Here is a 21,248-nt window from a genome sequence, read left to right as displayed (position 1 = left end):
CGCCGCCCCCGCGAAGGGCACCGGCCGCAGCGGCTTCAGGAAGAACACGCGCCCTGCGGGGGGCGTGGGGAAGTTGTTAGGACCGATCTTCGCCCTCGGGGCTCAAGACCCCAGCCCCCCGTCAGCCCAGGACCGTCCGGATCTGGGAGCTGCACCCTCCCCGCCCCCCCCCCCGAACCCTCCCAACTTGGCCAGGGCCCTGTTGCGCCCTGGATCGTCGGACTGTGGCAGTCAGGGTGTCTGGGTAGGGGCGTGGGTCCCGGTGGGGCGGGGCCTACGCACCGGGGAGGTTGGAGGTGAAGCAGAAGGCGTCGTAGCGCTCCCCGGCGTTGTGACGGTAGCCATAGTTGCGGACGCCCCCATGCGTGCCGCCGCCGCTGGGCCCCGCGCTCCCTGGTCCGCCCAGGCCGCCGCAGGGCTCCCGCGGCCGGCTCACCGGGTACTGCACCGAGCCGTCGCGCAGCCAGCCCGCGTTGCACCAGTCCAGCCCGTCGCGCCAGGCCGCGTGCAGCTGTTCCGCCGACGCCAGGATGCCGTCCTGCTCGGCGCATGCGCGCTGCGCCTCCAGGAAAGTCAGCTTGTAGCGGCCCCCACGGGGGTGGTAGGGGAAGACCACGCCTGGCGGGGTTGAATTGGGTCAGCCAAGGATTCACTCGACGCTCCCTTAATGTACTTAACTGTGTCTAACTCTCTTTTGCTGCAGAAGACCTTTGCTTATGTTTTCTCTACACCTCTCAAACTCCTACTCATTCTTCAAAACCCAAATCGCAAACCCTCCTCTAGTCACACATGTTTCTGACATGCCACCAGCCCTGAGCCCTCCCCGTCCCCAAGGAGCCTGGGAATGCCTGTGCCCAGTGCAGGACTCCCCTAGACTGGGAACCCTGGAATGTTGTATCCCAGGGTGAAGGCCCCTTTGACCTGACAGCACTATCCAACTAAGTACCGTTGGTTTCCCTAACACTTGAGTTTTGTGACTCTGAACTTGTCCCTCGAGGGCTTCAGGGCAGAGCTTGGGGCCAGTGGACTAGCTCAGCACACTCAGAAGGCGACAGGGGGCCTGGAAGAAAACATGGCCGAGAGCCAGGGGCTGAGCTCCGCGGCCGTCATTAGCAGACGCCCTGAGCAAGGCTGCCACTCCCTGTGCTTGTTGCCACAGGCCGGTAATCGCTCTCTCCCCTGGGGTTCTTGGAAAATTAAATGAGCGACTCCAGAGAGCTCTTCACTTTAAGTGGCTGGCACAGAAAGCGCCTAATGAAGAAAAGCTCCTGCTATGAACGCTGCTGCTACTTCTTGTTGGGAGGCTCAAGGGGCGGCCCCTCAACCTCTCCTGCCAGCTCCCGGACCCAGCAGCAAACCAGGTGGGAGGGAATACCTCAGCTAGAAACCACACCTCCAAGCTCCCGCTCAGCCAATCACAGCAGCTCAGCTCCTAGCCACAGTGATTGGCTCACACTTGTGCACGTGACTCAAACTGGCCCAATGAGAGACAACTCTGGGACTCTAGTTGCTGAGCCTAGACCATTAGATGCTGACATGTGAGGGCGGAAGTCTGGTGTTGATTGGGGTTCCATTGGGTTTCGGAAGGGGAAACCTGCCTGGGAAAAGCCACGCAGGAAGCAGAGATGAGGGATGCATTTATGACATAGTACAAATGCCTGGATCTCACTGTGCCCAAGCCCTATCCAGGGCTTCTCAATGTCCTTCCTTACTACAGACAGTTTGGATGGGTCATCCTTTTGTGGGGACAGTCTTGCGCCTTGTAAAATCTTTAGCAGCATCCAGGGTCTCTCCCCACTACATGCTAGTGTGCCACCTCCAAGCAGGGCACCTACAGTATCTCCAGATAGTGCTTCAGTCTACGGGGGTCAACATTACCGCCATCATAACCCTTGCCCTGCCCTACAAAATCTCTCATTTTTGTTTGCCTTTTTTGAGACAGGGTCTCGCTATGTAGTCCGGGCTGGCCTCAAACTATGTAGCCCAGGCTGCCCTCAAGATCACGGAGGCCTTCCTGCCTCAGCCTCCCGAGTGCTGGGACTACAGGTGTGTACCACCACACTTGGCTAAAATCTAAATTTCTTTAAGCCAATCTGATTTGCTTTCTGTCCCTTGCGGTCCCCTCCCCTTACAAGCAAGCCCCATCATGCCTACGGGCTGGTCACCTTCCAGGTCCAGCTTGACCATGCCAGCGTCATCTTCCAGCTCATTGGTGACCTCACACTCATAGCGCCCGTAGTCCTGCAGGGTGACGTTTCGCAGAACCAGCGAGGCGTCCCCGGGCCCATCGTCCTGCAGCTCAGCCCGCCCGCGGTAGCTGCCAAAGGCCCGGTGCTGGGGCCCCAGGGCCACGAAGACGTCGGTGAAGGCCAACGGGTCCACCACCTTCGTCCACTTGAGGCGGACGCCGTCGTGGCCGTGGGCGGCCGCTTCGTAGTGGTAGCGACAGGGCAAGACGATGGTGCCACCTCGGTGGCTGACCACCTGCCCCGGCGCGGTCTGCACCACCACGGAGCCCGACTCCCCCTCTGCGGGCGACCAAGCAGGGCTCAGAGGGGGCCTGGAGCGGGTGAGGGAGCCAGAGAGGGGATGTGGGGAGGAAGCTCGGGCGGGTTCGAGGGAAAGGGCTGGGCGACCTTGGCCACGGGCGACGCCCTCCCCCCGGCCCCTCTCCTCAGCGCAGTGGCACCTTGGGCCACCAAGACTCACCGAGCACATGTACCACCTTCTTGCGGCCGCGCTGCGCCTCCGCGGGCGCCGAGAGCAGCAGGAGGCCCCAGGCCGCGGCCCAGAGCACGCCGGCTCGGAGGGCCGCCCGAGCGCGCACCTGCGGGCGCACGGCGCTCAGTCCGCCGGCAGCCGCGCCTCCGTGCTGAGGACCGGCTCCCCGGCCTGTCAAACCCGGGGGTGGGGCGGGCGTCTTCCCCGTGCCAGGTGCCACCTTGGCCGGGCCGCCGAGGACTGCACCCCCGCACCTTCCCGGGAGCGCGCGCCCGGACCGACCTCCCCAGCACCTGCGCCGCCCCTCTTGCCCGGGTCCCCAGCGCGGTGCTCCGGGCCCCGCCTGCTCCGCGCTCCTGCTCGGCTCGGAGGGGGCAGGGAGCAGAGCTGGGGCGCGCGGCAGCAAGGTTATCCGTGCGCCAGGAGACTGCAGCAAATGGGCCGGAGCGGGGAGAACAGGGACAGAGAGACGGAGAGGGACGGGACCGGGGCGCGGAGACAGAGGGCGGCGCGAGAGCGAGGGAGACCGAAGGGAACGGAGGGACCAGAAGTGCAGGGAGACCCCCTTTCAAACAGAAAGGAAAGAAAATTAGGAGAGGCAGAGGGGCAGCCTGCCGGGAAAGAGCTCCAAGAGAGCACGACAGGGGACGGACATGGGCCCGAGCAGAGACACAGAAACCCAGATCGGGCGCCAGGCCCCTCCGGCGCTCACCATCCTGCCCGCGCCCGCAGCGGCCCCGCGTCCGGACCGACCGCGCTCCCCGCCGCGCCCGGAGGACTGGGCAGCTCCCTGCGGCGGCGGCGCAATCCCGGCGTCTGCCTGCAAGGGGAGGAGGGAGGGGGGGCGTTAAAGGGGACGTAGCGGCTTGCGCTCCGCAGTAAGGTGGCCCTGGGCATTGCCCGCGCAAGGAGGAAGAGCTGAGTGCACAGCCGCGTCCCTGCCCTTGCTGGCTGACCTTGGGCCGGTGGAGAAAACTCTCTGGGCCTCAGTTTGGCCATCTATAAAATGGGACAGAAGGCTTGGTGATGTGTGGGGTCTTCCGTTTTCCATACCCTGTCTGAGCAAGGAGGGCTCAGTGACTTGTTTAAGGGGCTTGGCTTGCAGGGCTCAGTTTACCCATCTGCCCATGGGGTGACCGTCCTGGGAGCCTGGGGCCCAGCAGCCACTGGAGGGGTGAGCACCCCCAGTAATCACTCCCTGGCTTAGGGATCTGAGGACTCTGCTCCTCTCTGGCTGTGGGATCTGGGGCGGGGCACTCTAGTCTCCCTGGGAGACAGACCCCTGCTAGCCCCAAACCAGTATGAGCTAGGATTAGGGCTAAGTAGGGTGTAAGGAGGGGGGATCCACCCCACACACACACGTTGCCGAGTTTCACAGGTCAGACCATTTGCCTGGGGTGTGCAAGACCCTGGGTTCAATCCGCAGCGCTGAAGAAAGGAAAAAGGGCTCTAAAATCACAATCCAGGGAACGGTAAGCACTTCTCCCAACCCCTGGGCGGTCTTCCTGGCCTGTTTGCCCTGAAATGGGCCCAAGTCATCACCCAGCAGGAGCACTTACAGCTTCTGTGGTCTGACCGGCTGGGACTTGGTCCCTAGCTAGGCCATGCCCAGGCATGACCTTGGACCAGGCCCTTCATCCCTTGTAACCTCAGTTTCCCCATCTGGAATAGGGGCTGAGATCCAGCCTGTAGTAGTAGAGGTTAGCACTCAGCATGGTACACAGTTGGTACTTAATAACCGTGCCACGTTATTAATCACACTGTAGTTTATTGGCAGAGTAATGACTTTTTTTCCCCCAGTACTGGTTTTTGAACTCAGAGCCTTCATTCTGAACTGCATCCCCAGCCCTTTTTCTGTTTTTTGAGATTGGGTTCCTGTTACCCAGGGTGAGCTAGAACTTGTGATCCTCTGTCTCAGCCTCCCAGAGTGCTGGGAAATTACAGGTGTGCAGCGTGTGGGACATCCTCCCCCCCAGCATTGGGGATAGGCCTCACTCATGCTAGGCAAGTGCTCACCCTTGAGCCGCACCCCTAGCCCTTTTTATTTTGAGACAGTGTTTTGCTAATATTGCTCAGGCTGGCATCAGACTTGCAGTTCTCCTGACTTAGCCTACCTGGTAGCTGGGGTTGCAGGCATGTGCCACCATTTCCAGCAGAGCAGTGGCCTTTCTCTCCTGATTGCGACCTCAGGCCGGCCTCTCGTCCCTCTGAGCTTCAGTTCGCCCTATCTGGAAGACGGAGCTGTCCATACCAACCAGAAGTCAACTTCTGCCAGCTGGCACTTAACCTTCCAATGGCCACCACAGACCCGTGTGGTCCAAGAGCCCCCCCACCCCTGAACACTCAGGCAGTAACGTTTTAGTCATCAAGAGCTTTTATTAAAAGGACCCTTGAGAGGGATGATGGATAAACCTTGGGCCTGGGCTCAAGAGTCTCTGTGGCCTTTGGGGCGTGGTGACAGTGGAACAAGCCCCCCAACACACATTGGGGTTTTTTTGGTACCAGGAATCAAACTCAGGACCTTGTGCTTGCCAGGCAGGCGCTTGTGCCACTGAACTATATCCCCAGCCCTTGTTTTGTTTTTAAGACAGGGTCTCGCTATGTAGTCCAAAACTCGCCAAGATCCTCCTGCCTCAGCCTTCCCAGTGCTAGGATGACAGGCATGCGCTCCCACGCTGACTTCAGTGAGGCTCTTTCCAAGAACCCCTGGCTGTGGGTGTCCCTTTCCACCCACTGGCCTGAAGCTTCCACGGCCAGAAGACTCCTGGAGACGTTAGTCCTGTTGCTAAAAGTGCCACCCCGCTTCTGGCGCAGGGCCTGCTGAGCCTGTAAAGGAAGTCCCAGGCCGCAGCCCTCACTGCAGCTTTATTTTTATTTATTTATTTATTTTGGTCTTTTTGAGACAGGGTCTCGCTATGCAGTTCAGGCTGCCCTTGAGCTCACTTATGTAGCCCAGGCTGGCCTCGAACTCAAAATGATCCTCCTGCCTCAGCCTCCCCAGTGCTGGAATTACAGGCGTGGGCCACCACGCCCGGCTACTGCTGCTTCTTGGAGGCCGGGGGCGCAGGCGGTAGCTGCAGGAAGAAGGCAGGCCACAGCAGGCAGCGGGAGGCCAGCAGGTGTGGGCCAATGGCGTAGAGCAGGTTGGAGAGGAAGACACAGGCCCAGGCCTCCTCCGGCACGCGGTAGGTGAAGGGCGTACGCAGGTGCGAGGACGCGCCCATGTGCGAGAACTGCGCCTGCGCAGACAGGGAGGCTGGTGGGCGGGGCGGGGCCATTGCCCCACCTTGGTCCTCTGGGGACTTGTCCTCATGTTGCTGCTTTGGATGGCTCACCTGTCCCCTCTCCGTGGGGACCTAGTATCCTTCCTCTGACCTGGTCCAGGTCCTCCTAACCCCTCTGGGACACGAATCCTGTCTATCGTGCCTCGTGGGACTCTTCCTGGCCTTGGCCCAACCAGGGCTTATCCCTTCCGGTCGGGAACGCAGCTCTGACTGGGTCCTCACCGCCCCAGCACCTCCCACAGCTCCCATCAGCACCACGAGGCCCGAGTTCAAAGGCCTCAGCCTCGAGCTGCCCATCTCTCTCGGCTCTGCCTTTGCCCGCGTTACAGCCCTGCCAGTCACCGTCCCTGCGCCGCCCTCGCTCCGGAATGCCCTTTCCGGCCTGGAGCGCGCCTCTGCACACAGGGGGCCCCGAGATTCTCAGGGGTGATGTTCCTGAGCACCAGCGAATGGTGAAGAAAACGACAAATTTCACATATGGACATTGAAAAATGCCTACAAATGGCAATTTTTATAGCTTAAACCCTAAATACGCTATGTCTCCCAAGGTTATATAATTTAATGTAATAATACAGTATTAATAAAGCCGTAGACGGTGCGGGGTGCTTTGGCAGCATCTTAGGCATCTCAGCGCTTTGGGAAGAATAAACGGGGAGCACTGGAGACAGCTGCGTGTGATGCAGCGACCTGTTAGGACGCGGGGTGCAGGCGCACCTGCCCGGACGGGTGCAGGGCAGCAGCCAGGCGGCAGCAGGGCCTGAGTAACACTCTCGGACTGGCTACTTGCAAACATCCCGCCAAAACACAATGGCAGAGGATATTGGCCGTTTCTGCCAAAGTGAGGGCATTTCCGGGAAGAATTACTAGTCAGGGAACACGGAAACCCTGCAGGGGCTGAGGCCAAGAACTCTGAACTGCGACCTCCCGGGGGTGTACCGGAGGTGCAGCCCAGCTCCTCGGTCCCCACGGAGCCTCTCCCCGTCCGCAGTCCCCTCTGTCCCTGCACCTCTGCCCTCCAGCTCTGACTCTGGGGAGCTGGAGTTGACTATGTCCGGCTCTGTCTTCCCCACGCTGGGGAATTCCGGGGCACTGGGCCTGTGGCTGCCCAGGAGGGGCACAATGTCTGCCCACACACTGCCTGACCCCTCACCTGGCCAATGGCTCCGGCAAACACCAGGGTCCAGTCGGGCAGCCACGAGCATCCCGGGACCAAGAGGGCGTAGGTGGCCAGGCCATAGAAGGGCAGGGCGTAGAACAGGTACATCAGCATCTGGAGTTCAGACCACGGCCTGTAAGAGGAGCTGGGGCTCCTGGACTTCCCCGGGCCTGGGGCCCTCTGCCCATCCCACCCACGCAGAGCACCTCCATTTCCCTCGGAAGCCTCTGTCCACCCACGTGATGCCAGCCTAGCCAATCCAAATACTCTCATGCCATGGCCATAATGATAAAGGACAAGCACGTGGGCTGGGCCAATCAGAGCCGGCCTCAGAGCCTGCCTCAGATATGTGCTTAAGTCCTGGGGTAACAATAAGGGCTCATTTCCTCTGGGGTAGCAGAGTGGGGTATATGCAAAGCCAGAGCCACCTGTGCCACCTGCTAAAGGGAGCCGTGCAAAGACAGTAGGGTCCAGAGACACAATGACCCTTGAGCACCTGGACCCAGCCATACCTGAAGACCATATGTTACTTTTCTGGTAAGACAATACATTCCACCTGTGCTTCTGCCCACTTGACTTGTCCTTCTGGGCACCTGCTTCAAAAAGGCCCAGGCAGGACCGTGACTGTCTCCTCCCACCTGCTCTCTCACCTGCACTTTTGGATAGGCCACAGGGTCCCGCAAGTATGGCTCGTACTGGTAGATGTAGACAAAGCAGGTGTCTGTGGGGCAGTCAAGCACTACCTGGGGCAGACAGACGAACCAAACAACTACCTCAAGCACCCCTCTTCCAGGAAGCCGCCTCACCCCCACTTCCCAACAGGGCCCATATCCTTTGGTCTCCGCATCCTGGCCCTAGCTTTCTCTCTCTGGGGACCTTTGCTGTCTCTCTCTGTCCGGGGACCCTAGCTGTGTCCATCCGGGGACCTTAGCTGCCTTTTTCGGGGATCCTAGCTGTCTCCATCTGGGGATTCTAGCTGTATCCATCCGGGGACCTGAGCTGTCTCTTCCTGGGGACCCTAGCTGTGTCCATCTGGGGATCCTAGCTGTGTCCATCCAGGGACCTTAGCTGTCTCATCCAGGGATCCTAGCTGTGTCCATCCGGGGATTCTAGTCTTGTCCATGTGGAAATACTAGCTGTCTCCACCCAGGAATTCTCAGAGAGGGAGGAGAGACAGCTACAGGGAACAGGGCTTTTTCATGGGATACTCAGGTCAGACTTGACGATGAACTTCCCTGGGTGATCAGATGGAAGAACAGTGCTCTTTTTCTACCAATAAAGGGCCAGGAAGGGAGGCTGCCGAGCAGACTCACCAGGCCCCGGAAGAGAGTGAAGAACGCGGCCAGGGTGAGGTAGATGACGAGGGCCAGGTCGACCGGGCGCTGCAGCAGCCCCTTTCTCTGCTCCTCCTGCACCTGCTCCCCGGGAGCATCCGACATTGCATGAGTGGTCTGGTAGCCGTCGGGCAGTCGGTAAAGGCTCCTCCTCCCAGAGGACACAGGGTCTTTGCTCCAGTACAGCTCACATGGGGGCCAGGGAGGCAGGGTGGGCCCTGATTTGCCCGGGGGACATGGCACTCACCATGTTGGGGGGACAGTAGGATGGCTCCCGGGACTGGTTGAAGATGCGCAGGCCAGCCCAGCATGGGACCAGCATGTAGGGGATGGCCAAGAAGAAGGTGGGCCTGATCTCGGAGCTGTATTTGCCTGCCACGGTGGAGGAGAGATGTCTTGACTCACACATGCTAACTATACTCCTGCTCCATCACCTTCCATGGCTCCCCAGTGCCCACAAATGATGTCCATGTTCCTCAGCCAGGCCTGCCTCAGTTTACCTTCTGAGTACAAATCCTACACTCCAGTGTTTTTTTCCTTCCCATGAATATGCTGGGGTGCTTTCCTGGGGGAGTCTTTGCTGGGCTGTCCCAACATCTGACTGTCACCCCAGCCCCACCTTCCAAGACTCCATACACAGCTTCCCCTCTTCCCACCCTCAAACAGCCTTCCAGTCTCTGCATTCTGAGCAAAACCCTGGGGAGGAAGCAGAATTACCCCGGGCGCCCCCACCTCCAAGAGGAAACGGGAAAGCCACCAGCTGGGGCTGGCTACCGAAAGACAAAGAGGCAGAAGGGACCTGCAGGCACTGGGGAGGGGACGGAGCGTCCAGCGCGGGGCTTCTGGTGCAGGCATGGGCTCCCCGCAGCTGGATCCTTACCAAGGATGTTTCCCGGGAGAAACACCAGGGTGCTCATGGCGAAGGAGCCCAGCCAGTACAGCCCAAGGTTCCGGTACTGCTTCCTGGGCCAGGAATGCAGGGGTGACTACGCGGTACCTGTCCCCAGGGTCAGAGCCCCAGCAAGGGCAGAGGCCACCTTGGCCACCCAGCTCCGGGCCCCTCTCAGCTTTGTCCAGGGAGGAAAGGACAACAGGGCCGACAGTGGCGTCCCAGGGACAGCGTGGGTACCAGCCACGTGGACACCACCCTCACCCTTGAGGACGCCCACTGGACCTTCTCCGGCCACCCCTGGCTGCAGTCCTCAGGGGCCTCCTGATTTCACCCAGACGCTCCTGCTTCACCCGCTGCGAGGCCCCAGCAGCGACCCAAGAGCCACCGTGTCTTTACCTGCGGCGGATGGCGCCGGCCATGGCCAGGTAGAGCAGGTAGTGCACGGTGCCGTCCCAGTAGCAGATGAAGATCCCGTGTGCTGTGCGCAGGTACGGCTCGCCCTGGGGGCAGGGGCAAGGCTCAGACACACAAGGCGACAGGGACACCCCGGCCACCCGCCACCTACCTCCCTGGTGTAGAACTCTGCAAAGCCTTCCACGTAACCGTCCTCTTGCAGGGCGATGACGAGGTCCACTACCGAGGCGAAGGCGAAGACCGCGAAGACTGCGGGGGGAGGAGGCGGGGCCTCAGGTGGGTGGGGACTAGGCGTGGGCGGGACCGAGCCGCGTGGGGGCGGGGCCAAGACTGCCCAATCAAGGTTTGCGCATGCGCAGCTCGGGTCAGGTGTGAAGGGGCGGGGCTTGAAATAGGAGGCCAGGCGCCAGGTTCTAAGAGCTGTCCCCGTCCCCACTGCACAGGTTGCAGGACCACAGTCCTGCCTTAGCCTGCCTGTCTGATGGAGGGGGCACAGTTCCTGCTCTGAGGAGTTCCGGGTCTAAAAGGGGAGGTTGTTTGAGGCTAATCAATCTAATGGAGTACCAGTCTCCCCAGTGCAATGCAAGCCCTGCGAGGCGCCCAGCCGGGCGCGGGAGCCTTGCCCTGGCTGCAGGTCTGAGGGCGGAGGCCCTTGCCGGGCAGCCCACTTCTCCACCACCTTCCAGGGGCTCACCAGCATAGAGCGGGTCATAGGAGATCTCGCCGCGGGACAAGCTGTAGATGGACACGAACAGCAGGCCCAGGATCAAGCCGCTCAGCAGTGCCACCCACAGGGGGCTGGGGAGGGGAACCGCGTCAGGGAGGCCAGGTCTGTGCTGGGGCCTCCGCCTCGCTCCCTGCTGGCACACAGCGCAGACCCTACCTGCGGTTCAGCAGTGTGTCTTTCCTTCGGAAGGCTCCGCCTCTGCCTCAGGCTGCTTCTTCCCCTAGAAACTACCTCCAGAGCATCTCCTTTCATCTGCGCGGCCCCCTTTGTTTCTTTTTTGTTTATTTGTTTTTTGGGGGTTTTTTTTTGGTTTTCCTCCGATACCGGGAACCGAACTCACGACCTTGCGCTTGCCAGTCAGGCGCTTTGCCGCTGAGCTAAATCCCTAGCCCCAAAAGCTGTAGTTTGCTTTTTTGTCTTTTTTTTTTTTCCCCAGTACCAGAAATTGAACTCACGACCTTGTGCTTTCCAGGCAGGCGCTTTTGCCACTGAGCTAAATCCCCAGCACCCCCTTTGTTTCTTTTTGAGACAGGGCCTCCCTCTGTAGTCGAAGCTGGCCTCAGACTCAGGCGATCTTCTTGCCTCAGCCTCCCCAGTGCTGGGATTACAGGCAGGTGCCACCACACTCGGATTTCTTTCTCTTTCATATTGTGGTGCGGAGGAATAAACCCAGGTCCCTGCCTGCACATTTTCTACCGCTGAGCTACATCCCTGGCCCCCAGCAATTTCTATCCGGTAAACCCCTACTCATGCTTCACGCCCCATCTACTTTGTTCCTTCTCCAGGAAGCCCTCGGAGACTCCCTAGAAAGAACCCCTGTCCCCTGGAACCAGGTACAGAGGGGCTATCCAACTCCTCTGCTGTATATTCGTTCCCTGTTTGCTGGCGTGTTTGATTGGATTTGCTGTCAGTCCTAACACTAAGCGCCTTGCCGGGCATGGTGGTGCACACCTGTAATCCCAGCCCTCGGGAGGCTGAGGCAGGAGGATCACTGGGAGTTCGAGACCAGCCTGGGCTACAAAGTTAGCTCAAGGTCAGCCTGAACTGCATAGCGAGACCCTGGCTCAGAAAGACAAACAAATACAAAACAAAACAAAACAACACCAAGCCCCGCTGTGGCCTGGCTCGGCCTCATGCCCAGGAGGCTCCCCGGCTCAGCACTGTAGATATTTCTGTTTGAGGCTCCCAACTCCTCCCAGCTAGTCCAAATGGTCTGCACCCTACCCCTGCTCAGACCTGCCCCATCACCCGGATAAGACAGGTGAGCCGGTGACAGAAGCCGGGTCTCTGGCATCCGACAGCAACAGTGGGCAGACCAAGGTCCAGAGCGGGCAAGGCCCTGTCCGTCAATCTCCTCATCCTCTCGCGCGCCCCTGGCCACCATCTCCATCCCAGCTGTGTCTGACCATCAGCGACAACTATAGCTATCAGATGAGACAGTGGCTCTGCTCCCAACCTGTAACTCTCAGCCCTAGTAACGGGGTGACAGGGCTGGGACTTAGGCTTAGGCGACAGCGAAGGAAAGGTAAGGACGGCATACGGGAAACTAAGTCTAGGCCAGTTAGCCAGGCCTGAACCGACAGCATGCCTCGGCCTGAGACAGAGTCGCGGCAGCAGTCCCGTGTGCGCACTGAGAGCTGGGCCACCTGGGCCTTATCTGCGACAATTCTTTGACCCTGTGTGACTTTGGAACCTACGGAAGCTTGGGGGCATCCCTGGGGGACCCCAGAAACTTTGTGGAGCCCCGCCTTGGGTGTGGGGCTCTGCGGCTCCACCCCCACCCCCACTCCCAGAACCCAGACATCCCCGGTGTCCCCGCCCCAGCCTGTAGCCTGCGGGAGGAGACTTCCGGTTGGAGGGCGGTCCCCGTCCCGGCCCCCTCCTCCCGCGCATCCTCCGCCCCGGGACGCCTCTGCCGCCCGGCCAGCCCCACACTCCCCACACGCACTGTGAGAGCGCCGAGACGTGGCTGAGCCCGTAGGACAGCGGGAGCGCGCTGAGCGACAGCGCGGCGACCTTGCCGGCCAGCGGCGGCAGCTCCATGGCAGCGCAGGTGCTCTCGGCCCCGGCGGCCCCGGGCACTGGGCTGCTCCGAACGGCGTGTCCCACTGGGTCGGCCAGGGACCCGCCCCGCGCAAAGGTCGCCTCCAGCGGGGCCCGGGCCACGCAGCCGCCCGGCCGCCCAGTGTGAACCCAGGGCGCCCCAAGACCCTGCCCCAGACCCGCCCCGCCCCAGCTCCCGGCCCACTGCCTCAGTTTCCCACTCTGTGGAAGGCAGTAACGGGACTCTCGCCCTCAGAGGCCAGGCTGCGTCCTGGAGGCGCCGGAACTCGGCCTCTAGGGTTCTTCCCACCCCTGTCTTCTTTGTTCTGAAAAAGCAACACCCCCAGCCTAGACCTCCATGGGTGTTTTTTTGTGGTTTTGAGACAGTCTCACTATGCAGCTCCAGCTGGTCTTGAACTCGAAAAGATCCTCCTGCCTCAGCCTCCCCAGTGCTGGGATTACAGGCGTGTGCTACCACGCCTGGCCTCCCAAGGATTTTTTTGGGTTAAACCCAGAAGTACATGCATGCTAGGCAAAAGCCCTGCTCCTGAGCGCCACCCCCAATACTACAGGCCGTTCTACCCCTGCACCTTGGCCCAATCGGGGGCAGATGCAGGACTGGAGTTTCCAGGCCGTGCATGGTGTGCAGCGGACTGGGCTGGGAGCTCAGAGCTGCAGGCAGCGGGCTTGCCGGGACCCTCGTGTCGGGGAAGGGTCTTGAGAGATGGGTACTGAAATTAGGTCCGGATAGTCAGCTGCGAACAAATGGCAGCCCGGCCGGCCCAGCCTCAGAGTCAGGCCATGGAGGGGTGGGGAACTGCCCGGGACTGGTACAGGAAGTGGACCTGCCCAGGCAGGGAACTCAGGGCCGCTGCCCCCTGCGTCCCAGCCTCAGGGAAAGTCTGAACTCTCCCCTTGGACGACCATGGTCCTGGCTCCATGTGGTCCCTGGCCAAGTCGTGGGTCTGAGCCACACCCCAAGATCTCGGACCTCACTCTGACTCAGCCTCCACCCTGGGTCCCCGGTCACCTGGGGGTGAAGTTCAGGCTCCTGGAGGCCAAGCCCCACCCCCTGCTCCCGTCTGCAGGAGGGGGCCACGTGCTCTCCCTGAAGGGGCAGGGTGTCCAGCTTGCACCCATGCCGGCTTTTGGAGGCCTCCTCTTGCCCTGCCCAGGGTAAAGTCCGTGCCCGACTCCGACTTACTGGGACTCAACGGAGAGGTGACGGGCAGGTGGCTGGGACCAAGCCCAGGACTCCCACCTCCTCCACCTCTGGGTGCCCACAGCCACACCTGCCACCCGATCAGAGCAGGTCCCTGACCCACTGCCCTCTCCGTAGCGCCCGTGCACAGCACCCGGGCACAGGCCGCCAGCGTCCCTGCTTTGCCCTGCCAGCCCAGCACCCACGGGGGAACAAGGGCTCGGGCCCAGCCCTGGCCAGCTGCTGTCTCCACCCCGGCCGACTCCTCTTGGCACACTCACAGGCGGGGAGGCCCAGGCTTAGACGCTGTCCATGGACGGGCAGCCTGGGGACAGAGCTCGTCCACTGGTTCGCATCAGTGCCCCGTGTCTGCTGAGTGGCTGCGTGACCTTGGCTGGAGTCCACGTGAACTGGGAGACCCCGGCCCCACACAGTGGGGCAGCACCCATCAGCAGTGGGACATCCCAGGGCCCGGGACCAGAGAGCTGGTGAGAATCTGCACTCCCAGGCCCCCTCCTGCTGGGACAGAGCAGCTGCAGCAGAGATCCCTAGGGATGGGGTCCCCAGGTTGCGTGACGGCCTGGTACATCCACCCACCCTCACAGATGTCCCGGAGACAAGCCTCAGGACTTGTGTCCACGCTGCCAGTGGGGCCAGCAAGGGAGCAGCCTAGGCTGCAGCCCCGGCCAATGGTGGCCTGAGGCGTGCCAGGCCCTGCAGGTGCCACCCACCAGGGGGGTGAAGGTGGCAGGTGTGCCTGCAGCCACAGCCCAGCACGCTGAGGGTCCCCAACAGACACCCCTCACACTGGGGTGGCCAGGTGCAGCTGGTTACCCTCGCTCCCCCAGGCTTACTGCTGGGGGCAGCTGTCCCTGTGCCCTGGGCAGGGGCTGCACGGCTTGGCCCCCTCCAGTGCTCCCCCGGCAGGCATGGGCCAGGCGGGCTCCGCATTCCCAGGTGCGGGGCGTCTGTCAGCCATCGTCTGCCCCCAGCCCAGGCCGCTGTGAAGCGTCAGCGGCAGTGACAAGGACCAGGCTGCTGCGGCGGGTGAGCACTGGGACTTTAATACACAGCGGCGGCACTGGTGTCACAGGAGGGCGGCGGGCGCGCAGGCCGCATGCTCTAGTCGGGCCGGCGGCGGCTGGAAAGCGGGCGCTCCTGTCAGTAGTATGGTCGCCTAGGGTTATTCTGTGGGAGGCAAGGGGTCACGGACAGGGTTAAGGCGCAGGCCCCACTGAGCCCGGGGTACTGGGGGGCGAGGGCCCTCTGCTGCCCCCTCCCTGGGGACCGTGGGGGATCGGGAGGCCCGGGGGGCTGCACGCACCAGGGGGTTGGGCCGGAAGCGGTAGGCCAGCATCATCCTCTTGCGGAAGGCCTCGTACTCGTCGTCCTCCTTGGAGAGCTCGGCCGGCCGGTCAATGCCGAAGCCGGCGCCGTCCACCACCGTGGTGCCCCTGCGGGTGGGCGGGCACAAGTGTGGGCAGGGGTCCCACCTGGGAGAGGCTCCGCCCCACTGCGGGAGCTGGGGGCCGGGAATTCAGGACTCGGGGAGGACCATGGGGGGGGCCGGGCGGGCGCGTGTCAGGCGCACCCCACACTCACTTGTTCACCGGGTTCTTGATGCCCTGGCCCTCGGAGCCCAGCCCCTCGCCCTCCTTCCAGCCCATCTTCATGAGCATCTGGTAGCCGATGTTCTCCACCGTCAGCTTGAACTCCTTGTACTCCGAGTAGTCGGGCTCCCGGCCCTCCTGCGGGCAGAAGGTGACGTTACCCCCGGCCCCACCTCACCGACCTGCCTGCTGCCTGGGCCCTCGGTGTGCGCTGGCCACCCACCCACCCCTGCCAGGCCAGCCTCCTCCCACAGTCATCGCAGTCCTCGCAGCCTTCAGCCCAGGGCCTCCGGCTGCTGAGCTCCCTGGCACCAGTCAAAAGGGGTGAGGTGGCACATGCCCGACTGTCCACTGTGATGGATAAGAGAAGCGCACGTGCTGACAGCCATTTGTTTTTGTTGCTTTTGAGACAGGATCTTGCTATCGTTGCCTAGGTCTTGGGCTCCTGGGCTCAAGTGATCCTTCTGCCTCAGCTTTCCAAATGGTTGGGCTAGCCAGGTGCGGCGGGGCACACCTATAATCTGAGCACTCTGGGAGGCTGAGGCAGGAGGACCACAAGTTCAAGCCCACCCTGTGCAACTTAGCAACTTAAGGAGAACCTGTTTCAAAATAATGTTTAAATGGGCAGAGGACCTAGGTCAGTGTAAAGACCCTGGATCCCATCCCCAGGACCACACACATGAAAAAACTAGACAAATGCTTGGGATGATAGGCACACGCCACAGTGCCCCGCCTGGGAACACTTTTTGCCGAGTTCTAAGGATGTGGTCAGTGAGGCCACCGCCTAGCTGGCTGAGGCTCCCGGGTATGAGCATTTCCTGAGAGAACCCTGGGAGAGCCCAGGTGGACGCGTGCCAGCCGTACCAGGCAGTGCTGTGAGGCGCGGCCGCCCGCCCCTCCGTGACGGGCTCACCTTGAGGGCCTTGAAGGTCTCCATGAACTTCTCCAGCTCATCTGGGGGCAGGAAGTCCCCGATGAAGTGCTTGCCCCGGCCCATCTTGGTCAGCTGCTCGGCCCACTCTGCAGGGGGAAGGGGGTGAGCGGTGAGGGTTAGGTGCACACAGGGAACCTGCGCGGTGGCTCGGGGCTCCCCGTCACACTGAGGAGCGGAGGCACACAGACCGGGCTCCCGCTCCCCGCCCGCGCACCCCGCGTCTTGTCCATCTCCATGCGCCGCAGCTGGTGCTCCCAGGTGCCCAGCTCGCTGTCCACCTCCTCGTCGCTGTCGTAGCCGTGCTGGTGCCGCTGCAGCGCCTTCTCCCACAGCAGCTGCATGTCCTGCATGGCGCGCTTGTGCTGCATGATCATGTCGTACATCTGCTGCATCTGCGGGTGCCAGCGCAAACTGTCAGTGGTGCCCCGGCCGCGGGTGTCCGCCCCAGGCCCCCAGCCCCAGGGTGAGGCCCAAGAATGAAGGATGAGAAGCCTCAGGCTCCGCGCCCACCGCAGGCTGGCAAGGACTCGGCGTGGCAGGGAGCAGGCGGGCCGGCACACAGGCGTGGCCGCCTCCCCAGGCCACAGCCCTTGGGACCTACCTCCTGCTGCTCCTTCAGCTGCTTCTTCTGGGCGTCCGACAGCTCTGTGACACCCACCAGGCCCACGGGCTTCCCCTTCTCGTAGCCCAGCCCCTTGAGGTCCTGCACTGCAGACGGGAGACAGGGTGGCCGGGTCACACGCGGCTGGACAGGGCTCGCGACGCCCGAGACGGCGCTGCCGGCTCTGAGGGAGCTGGGGGCCTGGCCATCAGCACCTCGAGGCCATGCCGGTGCCAAGGGCCACCGCCTGCACGGGCTGGGGACCGTGCCACCTGAGCCGCAGGGGCCCACACCACACCTCAGAGGCGGGGGCCTCAGCGCCACGTAGCTAATGGGCGGGGACTCTGCAAGGCCCGAGACGGGGCTGAGCCGTGACCGCACACGTGTGCACGTCCAACACGCATGTGCACCGCCGCTCAGAAGCAGCCCTGTCAGCACCAGGCCCTGCCCGAGGCACAGGGACGGCACCGCGCTCCTGCGGGAGGGAGGCGGCCGTGCGGAGCGGCTCACACTGAGGACGGCTTCAGCCTGGGGACTGGGCTGCAGCCAGCAACGCTGAGCCGAGTGAAGGCGCCCAGCGGCCCAACTGGGAGGCGCAAGCAACCCTCAGCAGGGCCTCCTGGGGAGAAGCGAAGCTCGCAGGGCTGAGCGCAGAGCCTCCAGGAGGAGTGGAGCTGTCAGTGGCTGCGGGGCGGGCTTCTCTCTCTCTTTCTCTCTTTCTCTCTCTCTCTCTCTCTCACACACACACACACACAGACACACACACGAAAAGAAGCACATGCGGCTCTCCTTGGCCCCTTCCCGGAAGCCTTGTGGGACCCAGGAAGCCTTGCGGGGGTCCACTTGTCCTCAGGCCACTCTCCCCGTGAGCAGGTGGCTGAGGCTGCCCCGCCTCCTGGGGAAGACAGGGACCAGGGGCACAGGGACCTGGACCTCGAGCTCAGGGCCTGCACTGGGGTGCCTTCCCGGGTCTCTCAGAGCTGGGCGTACCCGGGCCCTGGAGCGAGTGCTCTGTGCTCGAGCTCTGTGCTCTGGCTGGAACCGCTGGCCAGCGCCCCGCCAGTGCAGTATGCGGAGCTTCCCTGGGAGCTCCCCGCAGCAGCTGAGGCCCCGGCCTCAGGGGCCCGGAATCCAGCCGCATCTTGGCCGAGAGGCCCACATCTCGGGCCCTGAGTACACGTGGGCGACAGTGCCCAGGGAGCGTGTGTGCACGGCCCGCGCGCCCGCCACCGTGTCCGGGGGCATCTCTGCCACGGCGCAGGCTGTGGAAGGGGAGCCAGGCGGCCAGATGGAGAGGCGCTGTCACTGCCTGTCCTCATCCGCAGCAAGACTGTGCCCCTGTGGGCTGGGGAGCAAGCAAGGGAGAGGCCACACTGGGTAGGGAGCTGTCCCTGAAGCGCGGCTCCGGAGGGGACTGGAAAAACCGAACGTGGCAGGTACTGGGCAAGAGCCACACGTCTGCTAGGCGTTCAGTGACAGAGAAGCAGCGGTGCAATGGCTGACACACTCACTTCAGGCCCAAAGGCACACATGCTCCGGAAGGGGAAGGAAGGAGACAGATGACGCCACGCAAAAGTTACTGAGAGAGAGAGAGAGACCCTGTATCAGGGATACACAAGACAGCTTCAACTGAAAAGGTCATCAGAGCCAGGCGGGGTGGTGCACTTGGGAGGCTGAGGCAGGAGGATCACTAGGAGTTCAAGGCCAGCCTGGGCTACATAAGTTTATTCAAGGCCGGCCTGCACTGCACAGCCGGACCCTGTTTCAAAACAACAACAACAGGCTGGGGATGTAGCTCAGCGGGTAAGTGCTTGCCTGCCAAGGCTGAGGTCCTGAGTTTCATGCCCGGTACCAAAAAAACAAAACAACGTAACAACAACAAGCAGTCACTAGAGACAAAAGAGATTGTTACATTTTGATGTAACAATGACAGTGGGGTGTGGTGGTGTACGCCTAGAATTCCAGCACTGGGGAGACTGAGACAAGAGGATCACTGTAAATTTGAGGCCAAAGCCAGACGTGGTGGCGCACGCCTGTAATCCCAGCACTCAGGAGGCTGAAGCAGGAGGATCGGTTGAGAGTTCATGACCAGCCTGGGCTACAAAGTGAGCTCAAATCCAGCCTGAACTGCACGGCGAGACCCTGTCTCAAAAAGACAAAAAAAAAAAAAGAAAAAAGAAAAAGTTCGAGGCCAGCCTAACTTAGTATATTCAAGATTGGCCTGGACTATACAGTGAGACGTGGCTGAAAACAAAACAAAACAAAACAAAACCCAAACAACAAAAAAGAAAGAAGAAATTTTATAGCTCTAACTGCATACACTAAAAAAGAGCTAAAATTGGTAACCCGGTATGCGGTGCAGCTCCGTGGTACAGCAGTTGCCTAGCAAGCACATGAGGCCCCAGGTTCCATCCCCGGTGCAGCAAAAGAAACTAAAATTACTAATACAAAATAAGTAAGTGCATAGATATTAAGGGTGAGAAATCAAAAACAAACTACAGTTAATTATACTAATTAAGAACAGCAAACAGAACCCCCAGCTAAGATAAAGAGGAAGTAATGAAAGGGCTGCGTGGGCATAAACGGAATGGCGCCAACACGGGGCGGAGGCGGCCAGTGAGACCCAAAGGTGGCTCTCTGCGAAGGCGATGAAGGTGACACTCTTCAGACAGGTTAACGACGGAGGAAGTGTCGATGACTGAAACGGAAGAAAATCATCAAGCAAGCACCGGCAGGGAGTCCTAGAAACGATCATACAACAACCCAGATAACCTGGCGGAGAGGACGAAGTCCTGGAAACCAACTCAAGAAGAAACCGAACATCCGCACAGCCCGCCGACAACACTGCCTCCACGCTCAAACCTCCCCGGAGGGAAATTCCAGGCCCCGGAGCCTACGACACGCCGCACAGAAGCAGTAGCACCAGCTCTTCTCCGAGTCTCCCAAACCCTGAGCGGAAAGCGGTGGTGCCGCCCTGCACAAGGACAGTCCCACCCCGATGCCAGAGGCAGACAGACAGTACAAGAAAACCACAGACCCGCGTTCCTTACGCACACGGCGCAGGGTTTCTTGGTGCAATACCAGGAAAGCGAGTGTGGCAGCCCATTGAGAGCAGCACACGCCAGGGCCAAGCAGGATTTCTCCTGGGATGCAAGGGTGGCTTAACACACAAAATCACGCGACCGCTGTAACTGATGCAGGAAAAGCCTGTGATAAAGTTTAAGACCTCTTCCTGACAAAGCACTCGACAAATGTGCAACACAGGGAACTTCAGCAGCTGGGTGCGCAACTGGCCCTCGGGGAACGCTGGCTCCATCCCTGGCACGGGGATGAGAGCCTGACTGCGACCCTCTAGGACCCTGGTTCTGGAAATCCAACCAGAGCAATTAGCGGAGAGAAAGCAGTAAGAAGTGTGCAGACTGGAAAAACAGAAGGAAGGTTTTCATTAGCAGATGACACAATCTGTCTGGAGAAACCTGAAAGAACCACAGCCAGGTGTGGCGGCCACGTCTGCAACCCAGGGCCGGGGCAGGAAGGGTGCCGGTTCCAGTCCAGCCTGGGCACCTGAGCCACACCCGATTAAAAAAAATCAGAAACAAAGAGAAAAAGATCTCTCTCTTTTTTTTTGTCTTTTTGAGACAGGGTCTCACTATGCAGTTCAGGCCGGCCTTGAGCTCACTTTGTAGCCCAGGCTGGTCTCGAACTCGCAACGATTCTCCTGCCTCAGCCTCCCCAGTGCTGGGATTATAGGCGTGTGCCACCACGCCCGGCTAAAGAGAAAAAATCTTAGAGAACACACACACACACACACACACCACTCAGGCCTGTTAGAACTAATAAATTTAGTGAAGCTGCAGAACACCAAATAAACGTGAAAAAAATCAATTATCTAGAAACTGTCTGAAAAGAAAACTGAAAAATCTATCTCATTTACAAGTGCAGCAAAAGGAACAAAAATCGCTTAGAACCAAAGAGATGCAAGACATACACAATGAAAACTATAAAGTCTTGTTGAAAAAAACATTAAAGATGGAAGAAACAGATGCAACGATATCTTGCATCCATAGAGCCTCAAGGTGTCACTGTTGCCCAAGTGACCCACAGACCTATGCATGTCCGACAGAGGCGAGACACCATCTGCAAATGAAAAAGCCCCTCTGAAATTCACCTGGTGCCTGGGATGCAGCTGTTGGCCGAGCAACTGCCTAGCACAAGCTGGGCCATGGGTTCCACTATCAGCACCAGCAATCCACCCACCCACCCACTCACCCATCTCACCTACCCTCCCACCCACCAGTCCATCCTCCCACCCACCCATCCACCTACCCGTC

At 60.7% G+C, this 21,248-nt stretch overlaps 3 protein-coding genes and 1 long non-coding RNA gene across 5 annotated transcripts in view; 1 reads left to right on the top strand and 3 right to left on the bottom strand.

The window, feature by feature from the left end:
* Positions 1-6: 6 nt before the first annotated feature.
* Positions 7-4,765, bottom strand: Hapln4 (hyaluronan and proteoglycan link protein 4). Its single transcript, XM_013507208.1, has 3 exons — positions 3,434-4,765; positions 2,166-2,827; positions 7-618 (listed from the first exon to the last, which is right to left on the bottom strand). Exons 1-3 carry the CDS (start codon positions 3,718-3,720, stop codon positions 275-277), a joined length of 1,293 nt encoding a protein of 430 aa, XP_013362662.1. The 5' UTR covers positions 3,721-4,765; the 3' UTR covers positions 7-274.
* A 973-nt stretch (positions 4,766-5,738) lies between these two features.
* Tm6sf2 (transmembrane 6 superfamily member 2) lies at positions 5,739-12,661 on the bottom strand. Its single transcript, XM_005409623.2, has 10 exons — positions 12,477-12,661; positions 10,496-10,599; positions 9,953-10,050; positions 9,784-9,887; positions 9,376-9,458; positions 8,743-8,867; positions 8,475-8,576; positions 7,812-7,904; positions 7,156-7,275; positions 5,739-5,960 (listed from the first exon to the last, which is right to left on the bottom strand). The coding sequence occupies exons 1-10, from the start codon at positions 12,569-12,571 to the stop codon at positions 5,757-5,759; spliced, it is 1,128 nt and encodes a 375-aa protein (XP_005409680.1). The 5' UTR covers positions 12,572-12,661; the 3' UTR covers positions 5,739-5,756.
* Positions 5,814-6,603, top strand: LOC106147164. The gene is made up of 2 exons (XR_001231943.1): positions 5,814-5,906; positions 6,106-6,603. It is a non-coding gene; the product is annotated as an uncharacterized LOC106147164 (long non-coding RNA).
* A 2,154-nt stretch (positions 12,662-14,815) lies between the features above and the next one.
* Sugp1 (SURP and G patch domain containing 1) overlaps positions 14,816-21,248 on the bottom strand; it is a 20,748-nt gene continuing 14,315 nt past the window's right edge. The window contains exons 10-15 of one of the 2 annotated variants that reach the window (XM_005409624.2): positions 16,918-17,024; positions 16,531-16,708; positions 16,296-16,402; positions 15,375-15,520; positions 15,097-15,226; positions 14,816-14,960 (exon numbers count right to left, since the gene is read on the bottom strand). In XM_005409624.2, the coding sequence (XP_005409681.1) occupies positions 14,934-14,960; positions 15,097-15,226; positions 15,375-15,520; positions 16,296-16,402; positions 16,531-16,708; positions 16,918-17,024 (695 nt within the window). In that variant the 3' untranslated portion in view covers positions 14,816-14,933. The remainder of the gene's footprint in view (positions 14,961-15,096; positions 15,227-15,374; positions 15,521-16,295; positions 16,403-16,530; positions 16,709-16,917; positions 17,025-21,248) is intronic. The other variant, XM_005409625.2, reaches the window with a different exon arrangement.

This window comes from Chinchilla lanigera, unplaced genomic scaffold, assembly GCF_000276665.1.
Source record: "Chinchilla lanigera isolate Chin_1 unplaced genomic scaffold, ChiLan1.0 scaffold00123, whole genome shotgun sequence".
NCBI lineage: Eukaryota > Metazoa > Chordata > Mammalia > Rodentia > Chinchillidae > Chinchilla > Chinchilla lanigera.
The sequence above is the reverse complement of the archived record's forward strand: the minus strand, read 5'-3'. Positions and strand labels throughout refer to the sequence as shown.